The 12921-nt window shown below is 39.4% G+C and overlaps 1 protein-coding gene across 2 annotated transcripts in view; it reads left to right on the top strand.

The window, feature by feature from the left end:
* Positions 1-12921, top strand: part of LOC129711068 (AT-rich interactive domain-containing protein 3A-like) — a 55677-nt gene that overhangs the window by 25620 nt on the left and 17136 nt on the right. For both annotated transcript variants that reach the window (XM_055658436.1, XM_055658435.1), the window contains exons 2-4: positions 4736-4808; positions 7461-7644; positions 11931-12175. In XM_055658436.1, the coding sequence (XP_055514411.1) occupies positions 4736-4808; positions 7461-7644; positions 11931-12175 (502 nt within the window). The remainder of the gene's footprint in view (positions 1-4735; positions 4809-7460; positions 7645-11930; positions 12176-12921) is intronic.

Below are 12921 nucleotides of genomic sequence, written 5' to 3'. Positions count from 1 at the left end.
GTAGGTACACATGTTACATCTCATGCAGTTGCCGGGAAAGGTACCTGGGAAGGGGGTGGTTGGATGGGGAGGGATGAGTGAACCAAGGAGGTTTGAAGGGAGTGGAAAGGGGTGGGGATAGAAAGATATGACTAGTGGTGGGATTACATGGGAAGTGACGGAAATGTTATAGAATGATGACCTGGATGTAGAGGTGGGTGGGGTGAAAGGTACAGACCAGAGTCTTTGTTCCTTCAAGAAGTAGGGGAACCAAAGATTGAGGACAAATACTTTGTTCAAAGTTCCTTGTTATTCTAAACCATACATTCAGTTTTCAATTCTCTAGTTAAAGTTAGAGTATTTACAGCAGTGACTTCTCTTTTCAACATTAGACTGTTGTCTCCAGATATGTCTTTTTTTTCTTCTCGGTTTCATTTTGTATCTGTGTGCAGCTGTTTGGTTGTATTGTTCAAAATTGGCATGTGTTTCCACCAAGGCTACTACCACCCAACTTCAACATGTCGCCTCTTCCAAGGTGCTTGTATCATCACAAAATTTCAGAATGCTTGACCAACCATTCAGTACTGTTCAGGCAGAAATTACCTTTAAATAAAAACACTAAAACTCCAATAATCTGGTATCCAGTTGTTCAGAAATCCTGTTAGTTTGGCACCTAGCCACTCATTAGTATCTGCTACTGAATAAATTTATTCTGGTCCAATCCACAACTTGCACTGCTGCAAACACAAAATAAATTATAGATTTAGTTACAAAATGCTGCAGCAACTCAGTGGCTCAAACAGCATCTCTGGAGATAAAACAAATAGGTGATGTCGGGACTCTTCTTCAGACTTAAAGTAGGGGTTGGATGTGATGTGAATAGCTGGAGGCGAGAAAAGACCAGGACCAATCAGGGCCGGCCACAAAAGACCTCGGGTAGGATGGTGCCCTGTTTGGCCCATTGTTGTTTAGAGAAGATGTCATCTCAAGGGGGATACAATGTAATGAACTGTGGAATTGGTAACTGAAACAACTGAACCACCCTACCAAGAACTAGAGAGCAGTCCCAAGCTATTACCTACCTCTTTGGAGATCCTCGGACTATCTTTGATCAGACTTTATTGTACTTTACCATGCACTAAACGTTATTTCTTTTATCATGTATTTGTACACAGTGGTTGGCTTGATTGTAATCATGTATTGTCTTTCCGCTGACTGACTAGCATGCAACAAAAGCTTTTCTCTATACCTCGGTAAACGTTACAATAAACTGAACTCAAACTCCTGTGGTTGCAGGGTAAAGTACCTGGGGAGGTGGTGGTTTAGGTGGGAAGGGATGAGTGAACCAAGGAATTGTTAAGGGCTTGGACAAGTTCAAGAAAAGGAGTAAGCAATTTAGAACGGAGACGATGAAACACTTTTTCTAACACAGAGTGGTGAGTCTGTGGAATTCTCTGCCTCAGAGGGGGGTGGAAGCAGGTTCTCTGGATGCTTTCAAGAGAGAGCTAGATAGGGCTCTTAAAAATAGCGGTGGGGATATGGGGAGAAGGCAGGAACGGGGTACTGATTGGGGATGATCAGCCATGATGACATTGAATGACGGTGCTGGCTCGAAGGGCCGAATGGCATACTCCTGCACCTATTGTCTATAATTGTGGAGGGAGCATTCTCTGCGGAAGGCAGAAAGAGGCTGAGATAGGAAGATGTGATTAATGGTTGGATCGTAGGAGGTGTCGGAAATGTTTTTGGTATAAACCAGCATCTGCATTTCTTTGTTTCCACAAATTGCAGAGTGTTTATTTTGAACATTCTCTTAGTTTTCTTTTCCTAGTCAAAACCTTGCTCCATTTCCTGCTCTCTTTATAGTCACCGGGCTCTGCTTCCCATGCATCCTTTAAACTCACCAGTTCCTATTTACCATGCTCCTTTTAATTCACTGGGTTCTGCTTCTCACACTCCATTTGAAACTCATTGAGTTCAGTGCATTATATAATTGTGAAATGAGTTTAAAAATGAAAAGTGAAATGTGTGTTGGTGTTTTGATAGGAATAATTTTCAATAGACTGGAAAATCTCCTAGTCTGTCACTATAAAAGTCTTGTGATTATTGCAGTGTGCAATATAATATTGCAGTGTTGTAATGCAGTATTATTACTGTTTAAGGAAGAGTGAAATTATTTCCTGTGGTTGCTGTTGCAAACTTTGTTCTATGGCTCTCAACTTCATTCCTTTCCCTGGTAACTGTCTGCAAGTGAACAAGATTGTTCACGAGTAGATGTTATATGATCTTGAGTTGAATTTTGAGCCATTGTCCATGTCATCTTCATCAATATTTGTCATTTTCATCTACAGCACCTCTGCCTTGTTCATTCTGAAGTCAAAACCTTGATCCATGTTTTACCTCAACTTTGCTATTCCAATGCATTCTTCGTTCTAGTTTTTATAAACAAAGTTATCTAAAACTTCACTGCTGAGGACCTAACGTACCAATTCCTGTTAAGCATTTATTCTGCTTGCTGATCTATTGTGATTCCTAGTTAAGTAATTCTCATAGGTGACGATTTGGGTTAGGACTCTTCTTTCTAATGCTGTTCAGAGATGCTGCTTTGTTACTTTGGCACTTTGTCTTTTATTTTGTAAACTAGCATCTGGAGTTCCATATTTCTACTACTTGGAAGTAATTATCATCCTATTTTCAAATCCCTGTCTGACTTTGCGCCAACTACCTCTGTAATTCCTCAACACTATGACCTCCTGTGCCTCCACCATCTGTAACAGTGACAAAGCATTTTGCCTATCAACTGAGTAACTGTTTGCTCACATTCCCCCTACCTGCCATTTGTTAAGGCTGCTCTAAAATGGAAAAAAATATCAATACCAACCTCTCATTCATAAAGAACTGTTTAAAATCATGGCAGTCTTTTAAGGAAACAACAGTCAATGTACTGGCTACTGACACGCACCAAATTCCAGATAGAAGGTACACATGGCTCCAAAAAAAATTGCAAGATGCAAATTACTCAGCGTGTGATTTTGGCCATGAACCCCAACAAGGAAGGCATCTTCTCAGCTTGCCTATTAAGATTTGTTGTAGGAGTCACCTCACTTCCTACTTCATATCTCAGAAAGTTATCAAGTAGATTGACTAACTAGACATGACACAAAAGTGTGACACTTTTCATATGGGGGGGAAAAAAACGTTATTGCTGTACTTTTAGAAGAACAGCTGGAAATAAGAACTTTAGTTATGAATGAACATCCAAGAAAAATAGTTGGGAGATATTCAAAACTATTAGGGTATTGATCAGGCAAAGATATTATGTCTGATCAGTTGTAAGTTTAGTTTGATGCAAAATTGTTTGTAAAGGATTAAGGAATAGGTCAGATTTTAAAACGAATAAAGAAAAATAAGTAGAAAAAAATAATTACTGGAAATTGAGGGCAGAGGCCAAGACTGAATTCATTTAGACTCTACATAAGGTTTAGAACAAAAGTATTTGTGCTCCACATATCCCACAAGACATTCAAATAGGAGTATTATTCATAGGCTTGCATTGGCCTCTAGCCATTTTCTCTCTTCTGTCATTATCTTGTTGCTGGAGTGCAGAGATTGCAGGACTTCATGCTGGCTTCAATTGAATTTGCAAAGAATCGTGAATTTTGCTTAGGTTTTGATTTTTGTTGGTTGTTTTTGTTTAGTAAGAACCTGGAGTTAACTCTGGTTCATTTTTGTGGATGATATTGTAATACCTAGGAACTGATATGGAAACTATGTAGACACAAAATGCTGTAATAATTCGGCGGGACAGGCAGCATCTCTGAGAGAACGAATGGGTGACGTTTTGGGTCAAGACCCTTCTTCAGACTGATTACTGGTAACTATGTCATCCGTAATATATTAGACCCTGGCCTTGTGGATGTGGAAGATAAAATGGAGGAACAAGGAACTGCAGATGCTAGTTTACGACAAAGTGCTGGAGTGGAGAATAGGTGACGTCTCGGGTCAGGACCCTTCTTCAAACTGAATGGGGAGTGATGAGAGAGCTGGAAGAGAAAAGGGGTGAGATTTAAAAAAAACAAAAAGTATGAGATAAGGATAGAGGAGTTGTAAATTCTGAATCCAAAGGATGAAATATAGGTGATTGGACAGTGTGTGTGTGCGAGTCCAGATGGGGCACCGAGAAGATGGGGGGGGGTAGAGAATCTTTGGAAGGGGGGGGGGGGGGATGAAGATGAGACAGAGGCTTACATGCACCATCTCTAACCTTGCTCACAGCATCCATTGTTATATCGGCAAAATCAAATGTAGACTCTGCAACTGTTGCCGAACATTTGCACTTGGTCTGTCAAGGCCTACTGAATCTCCTGGTTGCTAACCATTTTAACTCCTTCCCATTCCCATACTGATTTTTCTGTCCTGGGCTGCCTCAACTTGCTGTGTGAGGCCACATGCAAACTGGAGGAACAGCAACTTGTATTCCACTTGGGTAGCTTACAGCCCAATGCTACGAACACTGAATATTCCAGTTTTATATATCTAACACCCCCCCCCCGCCTTTTCCCACCCATCTCTTGTCTGCATTTATTAATTTATTGTTCTACTGTTTTTTGAATATCTTTTGAGAGTGCATTTTTTTGTATTCAAACATCTATATGCCTACTGAATGCTGTTTTTGATCAACCCATTATGATAATGGGCAGAAGTTAATTTGCTTATTTTCCTTTTTCATGTACTTTATTGTGTTCTTTTTTTACAGCTTTATGAACTGAACAGTGACCCAAGAAGGAAAGAATTTTTGGATGATCTTTTCAGTTTCATGCAGAAGAGAGGTAAAAGTGTCAAACCTAGTACCGTCCTCTGCCTCCATCATATCCCCCACCAACTCCCTCATCATGACTAATTTTCTCCTCTTCCGAGGACAATAATTTCATAATTTGTTGGCAGCTTGCTTAAACTTCATAAGACATTTATTCATGTGCAAATCTAGCCAGTAAGAGCTGGTAGGCTGTTCAACTATATTAGGGGTTGTGTAGGGGGAGTGAATATATCTTTAATTATTATCTACTTGTGGGACCTTGGAAGAGGAAACTGATTAACATGCCACCTTACCCAGTGTGTTTGACATTGAATTGTACAAAACAGATGATTGGTATAATTTTGAAGCAATGTTTTGCAACATAATTAAGTGATATTGGGAAATTCATTTATTATCTTAAGAATTTTATGGAAAATCCTACATGAGCCATAAAATTATTAAATCTGCTTCATTTGCAAAATTCCCACATAAAAATAAGAAAGTGATCCTTACAATCAATAGCCCATTCTTTAATGCAGGTAACTTATACTTTATAAAATGCTACCATTGGACTTTTTGGTGAGGTGGGGGACAGTGGCGTGGTGAGAACTGCTAATTGATTACATTTGTTTCATTTTCAACGTGTAGACGTTGTTTTCTCTATAAAGTACAATGTTCTGATGCTTTGCGATTTCAAAACAAAATCTTAGGAAAAGTTTCTGTAAATTATCTTATGTAGGTTTGGGGAAACCAGCATTCATGAATCAGTTCCACTCAATTTTTGATTAAAAGTTATATTTTGTAGTAGCCTGGTACAGATTTATTTAATCCAGTTTTGCCACATTCTCGGAATATACTGCTATTATGTGGCAGAGAGGTGGAATAGCACAAACATTAACGGAACATTCAAGGAAATTAGACGATGAATTTGAATTAAAAGAATAATATAAAAGCAGCCAGAATTTCTTGGTGTTAAACTGTTAAACAAATTTCCAATTCCTATCTAAATTTCTTATGGATTTGTTTGCAGTGTTTGGGTATCAGATTGGTATTGGACAGGTGTACTAGGATACAATGAAAAACTTTGTTTTGCATACTATCCAGGAAAATCATGCTATATATTGGTGAATCAGATAGTGGAAAACAGAGTACAGAATATTGTACCACAGCTACACAGAAAGTCCAGATAGATAAAGGTACCAGGTGGATTGGAAGATGGAAAATGAATCATGCTTCCCGACCATATTTTGCATGTCTTCTCTTTTATACTCTTGGGATTAAGTCTTTATTTTTTTTTGTTTTCAAAATATGTCTATTATCTGTTTACTGTGCTAGAAGTTTATAATCAAAATCTATTGTATATAGAGATTTGTTTTAGGGAATTTGTATTGGGGAAATGATGACACATTATAACAAGTGCTAATTTTGTGTAGGTGGCATAAGCTTTGTTTCAACAGAGGTTAATGTTCTTGGATAGTGCTTGTTTTCATCTAATGATGAAATATTCAAATAAATATTCAAATGATCTGTGGAATATTTCAGAATTAGTGGAAATATACCTAGCTGAAGCTAAGAACTTTATTCTGCTTATAAACTAATTCTGTACCCTAACAGCAGTGGCTCATAAATGCATGATAATTTCATTTTTTTTGTGGGGTTTTGATAGAAATCTTAATATAGTTATTTTATATAATATACATCCTTTTATTCTGAGTCTTTGCCCTCTGATTCTAGACTCTCCCATTACTGGAATCATCTTCTAAGGGTCCATTCTATCTAGGCCTTTCATTATCTGGTAGGTTTCAATGAGATCCCCCTTCATGCATCTAAACTCCAGCGAGTACAGGCCAAAAGCCTTCAAACACTCCTCGTATGTAAACCCAATTATTCTCGTAAACCTCCTCTGGACCCTCTCCAAAACCAGGACATCTTTTCTTGGATATGGGTCCAAAACGGCTCACTATATTCCAAATGTGGCCTCACCAGTGCCATATAAACCACTCAGGATTACATCCTTGCAATAGCACCAAATAGCTTTTTCTATTTGTCACATTGGGCTGCGATCCTTCCTTGGAGCTTAAGATGTAAACATTTTGTATGGTTGATTTAAAAAAAAAATTACAATGATTTAGCAATGCATTGTAGCTTTAACTCTTGATTGTTGACTCGTGAATGCTCCTGGAATTATCAGTAGGGGTGGCCATCTATTAAAACTGCTTAAGAAGATCGTCAACATGGTCAGCTTATAAAGGAGAATGCTCACTTAGCCAAATAGCTATAGACCTGGCTTTATCCATGGGACGTGTTTCAGCAAGATTCAACATTTTCAAATATAAAGGAGTGGGTAAATGTGGAGGGCCCATGTTCTAAACTAGTTTGTTAATATTGAATATATAAACAGACTTTTTTTTAAATATGAACTAGGCTTTTGTTGATATTTGTATTGTGGCAGGCAATTGGGGAGTAATCTATAAGTGGATATAGAAAGTCAGGATTTAATGGAACTAATCTGAACAAATTGTAATTTAAAGTGATATCAATGGTGATATGTGCAATCAGATAGTGTACAAGAGTTGGGCACAATCTTAAATGCAACAATAGACAAACTTGATGAATTAAGAAGATGTTGTGGATCATGTGATCTTTATTCCATTGAGTTATTATTAAATATGCCTCTTGTTTTTAGGGACTCCAGTCAATCGGATTCCTATAATGGCCAAGCAGGTTCTGGATCTTTATATGCTCTACGTATTGGTCACTGAGAAAGGGGGCCTAGTGGAAGTCATTAATAAGAAGCTTTGGAGGGAAATTACCAAAGGCCTGAACTTACCCACTTCTATCACAAGTGCTGCTTTTACGCTCAGAACTCAGTGAGTTAAAAATGAAGGTTTAAAATTGTGATATTTGCAGGAGAATTGCTGGGTGCAGTTTTAAAATGTGCCAAGCAACAGGATTGTACCTTTATGTAAATTAAGATGTCTTTGTTCTTAAATCAGTAATCTTTACTATGCCAGACAATTCTCCAATTTAACAGGCTGGCAACTTGAGCACAACTCTTAACTGCCTTCCTGCTGTGAGGTTGAACTGAGAACACTTTGTCACTGTGGGACTTTGATGACCCTATTGATGGATAAGAAGGGGCATTCTCTCTGCCCAGGCCAATAACTAAATCGTATTCTTCAGATTGTTTCTCATTGTTTATGGAACAAATTGACCAATGCATTTTTCATTATTACAATAGTAACCACACCTATCCTAAAAAGAAATGCAGTGATGTGCCTAGAGGTGCCCTCTATTTGTGAGGGAAATAACATAACACATTTTAAATTAATAAAATATTTATAAAGAATTTATAAAAATGTTCTGAACTTCAAGTAAAGTTTGTTGTTTCAAGAATACTATTGAAGATGAATCTGAACAAGAAAAAAAACATATATCCAGTTGAGGTTAACCTGAATTAATTTCTATGCGGAGAAAACCTAATTTATCTTAAAAACAGCATCAAAGCTGATTTGGAGCTGTTGAATACAGGGAAAGTGCATTTCATTGGCCAGTCTTTTTTTTTTTTTTAATGATTTTCAAGCTTAACAGTTGTATTCAGCGAGTTATAAAGCAAGGAAGCGGGCCACTCGGCCTACCTGATCACACGCCAACCAGTAGGAAGCCACTTGTATTAATCAATTCTTCCAACGCTTGGCCTTCTGTGCATTGGTGATCCAACTGCTTGTCTAGACGTTTCTTAGGTGCTGTTAGCGACTCTTGTTTCCACCACTTTCTGAGGCAGCCCCACTTTAAAAGAAGGCACCACATTTATAGTCCTTTAGTCATCCGGTACCTTACTTGTGGCCAGCAAAGATTGAAAAATCTCTGTCAGAAGCCCAGCAATCTCTTCCTTTGCCTCCTTGAGCAATTTGGAATAAATCTTAGCTAGCCCTGGGGATTTATCTAACTTTAAGCCCACTAAGGCATTGAGTATCTCCACTTCATGTATGGAGACTTGCACCAGAATTTCAACATCATGTATGAAGACTTGCACTAGAATTTCAACACTGAATCCTTCATCCACAAAATCGGTTTTCTTTGATATTGATGAAAAGTATTCACTCAGGATCTCACATACCTTCTGGCTTCACGTGCAAGTAGATGCTCTCAGACTACTTTTAACAGGTCCTCCCCCCCTCGTCCCGACACTCCCTTCATTTGACTCGTTATATACCCAAAGATAAGGTCCAATAATGTTCTTTCCCACATCTGCATATTCTGCATAACCTCAAAAATTCTACCTCTTCCGAGACTTTTGCACAAAGGTAATCTCGGTTAATATTTAGGAAATTGAGATCCCCTAATACTATAACCCTATTTTTATTAATTACTCTGTTATTTGCTTATTTGCCTACATATCTGTACCTCTACCACCTTTGATTGTTCAGAGATCTGCACTACACCCACAGCAAAATGCAGACCTTATGATCGTGTTTAAGGGGCCTTCTAGGATATCCTCCCTCAGTGCTGGAGTATTGCATTCCTTGCCACACATGCTTTCCATCCCTCTGTGTGCTGTCTGAAAATTCCATGCCCTGGAATACCGAGCTGCCAGTCTTGCCTGCCTTCAGTCATGTCTCAATGATGGCAACAATATAATAGTCTCACTTGTTAACTAAAGACTTAACAAGTGTTAAGTGCTTAGTTTGATAGCTTGCATTGAAATAAATGTGATTTAGCTTTGTTTTCCTGTGATGTGCATTTACTCTGCTGGGCTGACCAACATTCTTTCATCTATGTGCTGTGTGTCTTTATCTGAACATCTACTCTGAGCCCCATTCTCCTGCCAACTCAGTTTACATCTTCCCCAATAACACCAGGAAGCAGAAGATACACAAAGTGCTGGAGTAACTCAGCTGGCAGCATTTCTGGAGAAAAAGAATAGGTGACGTTTCAAGTCATAACCCTTCTTCAGACCAAAGGATTCTGACCCGAAACGTCACATACTACTCTAGAGATGTTGTCTGACCTGCTGAGTTACTCCAGCATTTTGTGTCTATCTGGTAGAACCAGCATCTGGCATAAACCAGCATCTGTAGTTCCTTCTTACACGTTTTACCAGCATCAACCTCTCCACAAGGATGTTGACTGCCTTCTAGTTTAGGTGCGACCCGTTACCTTTGTGCAGGTCTCGCCTTCCCCAGAAGTTGTCCCAAGGACTCGGGAACGTAAAGCTCATCAGTCTGCTCCATTCCTTTAGTCAGGCATTCATCTGACCAATTCTTCTATTCCTATAGTTGCCTTTTGAGTTCTTCCCCTTTAAGTATCTACTATCAAGCTCTCCAGACACATGTTGTAGGATCTCGTACCTTCTCCTACCTATGCCCCTGAGTATCAAACAGCACCACTATTACGAACATTTCCCTTGTTCTTCACAATGTCCTGCAGCTGCTGCACAATGCCTGCATTTGAGAGCATGCTATTTCTCTATTCCTTCCAGCAAAAAAGACTTTACATGTGATATACAGGTCCTCCACATCTTACGAACACTTGACTTGTGTGAAGCCCATTTGAGAGACTGCTGGTATGAATTCGCCGGCTGTTGTGGGGCTGCAGGCATCTTCTGCCATGGTTCGTGGTCGCAATTCTGAATTGCAAAATGTTTAGATTACAAACCATTCACAGGAACCGAGTCTTGCCATAACCTAGGAATGACTTGTAATCTGGGTTGGAAATGTTATTGCAGAATCATTGGATTATGAGAGTGTCATGTATGCGTATGCATTGCTCCTACAGCTTTTTCATTTGAAGTAATGGTTACATTTAAAATATATATATATTGTGAGACTGGTTACTTTGCTTTATTTTGTCACCCTTTGATTGTTGGTTTCAAATGAAATCTGCAAAATGATATAATAATTCCAAAAAACGTATACTAATTGTGAAAATTAAAATGTTCCTCTGTTGTTCCAGTATCTCAGTTTCATTTGTATGACTTAATTAGTAATTACTTGTTTTAATGATCATCACTTAGAACATTAAGCACAGTTACATGCCTAAATAGATTTCTATTTGTTGTACCTTGTGAATATTACACCTAGTTTGCATGGTATTGACAATTGTACCATGATTGTTGGATTTCAATAGGTGCAGGAGTAGACCATTCGGCCCTTCGAGCCAGCACTGCCATTTAATGTGATCATGGCTGATCATCCACAATCAGTACCCCGTTCCTGCCTTTTCCCCATATCCCTTGCTATCGTTAAGATCTCTATCTAACTCTCTCTTGAAAGCATCCAGAGAATCGGCCTCCACCGCCTTCTGAGGCAGAGAATTCCACAGACTCACAACTCTCTGTGTGAAAAAGTTTTTCCACATCTCCGTTCTAAACGGCTTATCCCTTATTCTTAAACTGTGGCCCCTGGTTGTGGCCTCTCCCAACATCGGGAACATGTTTCCTGCCTCTAGCGTGTCCAAACCCTTAATAATCTTATGTTTCAATAAGATCCCTTCTCATCCTTCTAAATTCCAGAGTATACAAGCCCAGCTGCTCCATTCTATCAACATATGACAGTCCCATCATTCCCAGGAATTAACCTGGTGAACCTACGCTGCACTCCCTCAATAGCAAGAATGTCCTTCCTCTAATTTGGAGACGAAAACTGCACACAATACTCCAGGTGTGGTCGCACTAGGGCCCTGTACAACTGCAGAAGGACCTCTTTGCTCCTATACTCAACTCCTCTTGTTATGAAGGCCAACATGCCATTCGCTTTCTTTTCTGCATGCTGTACCTTCATGCTTACTTTCAGTGACTGCTGAACAAGGACCCCCCAGATCCCGTTATACTTCCCCTTTTCCCAACTTGACACCATTTAGATAATAATCTGCCTTCCAGTTTTTGCCACCAAATTGAATAACCTCACATTTATCCACATTAAACTGCATCTGCCCACTCACCCAACCTGTGCCAGTCACCCTGCATCCTCATAGCATCCTCTTTACAGTTCACACTGCCACCCAGCTTTGTGCATTCTACAAATTTGCCTATTATACTTTTAATCCCTTCAGCTGCATCATTAATTTATATTGTAAACAACTGCGGTCCCATAATTGTAAATGTAACCAGTCTTTTTCTTGTTCCAAATAACAGCTTGTCTCAATTATTTTTTAGATATATGAAATACCTCTATCCATATGAATGTGAGAAGAGAGGTCTGAGCTCTCCTAGTGAATTGCAGATTGCTATTGATAGTAATCGGCGGGAGGGTCGAAGACATAGCTTTGGATCAAGTCTTTATAACTACTCTCCTGGTGGACCAGCTTCAGTGTTATCCTCTCCCAAAATGCAAGTGCCTATGCCAGGTCCAGCAACAACTAATGGCAGCCCCATAAGCCAGCTGGTGAAAATAAAGAAAGGTACGTATTATGATTTTGTAAATAATTTAGAAGAAATACCACTCCTCTTATTGGGCACATTGAGAATCTAATTTTTAATTAGCTTTTGAAAAGTAATTGGGTGGATTTCCCACCCCAGTGCCTGCACGAATGGAGGGAGATAGAAACATAGAAAATAGGAGTGGGCCATTCGGCCCTTCGAGCCTGCACCGCCATTCAATATGATCATGACTGATCATCCAACTCAGTATCCTGTACCTGCTTTCTCTCCATACCCCCTGATCCTTTTAGCCACAAGGGCCACATCTAACTCCCTCTTAAATATAGCCAATGAACTGGCCTCAACTACATTCTGTGGCAGAGAATTCCAGAGATTCACCACTCTCTGTGTAAAAAATGTGTTTCTCACCTCAGTCCTAAAAGATTTCCCCTTTATCCTTAAACTGTGACCCCTTGTTCTGGACTTCCCCATCATCAGGAACAATCTTCCTGCATCTAGCCTGTCCAACCCCTTAAGAATTTTGTACGTTTCTATAAGATCCCCCTCGATCTTCTAAATTCTAGTGAGTACAAGCAGTCTATCCAGTCTTTCTTCATATGAAAATCCTGACATCCCAGGAATCAGTCTGGTGAACCTTCTCTGTACTCCCTCTATGGCAAGAATGTCCTTCCTCAGATTAGGAGACCAAAACTGTATGCAATACTCCAGGTGTGGTCTCATCAAGACCCTGTACAACTGCAGTAGAACCTCCCTGCTCCTATACTCA

The sequence above is a fragment of the Leucoraja erinacea genome, chromosome 29, assembly GCF_028641065.1.
Source record: "Leucoraja erinacea ecotype New England chromosome 29, Leri_hhj_1, whole genome shotgun sequence".
NCBI classification, from domain to species: domain Eukaryota; kingdom Metazoa; phylum Chordata; class Chondrichthyes; order Rajiformes; family Rajidae; genus Leucoraja; species Leucoraja erinaceus.
The sequence above is the reverse complement of the archived record's forward strand: the minus strand, read 5'-3'. Positions and strand labels throughout refer to the sequence as shown.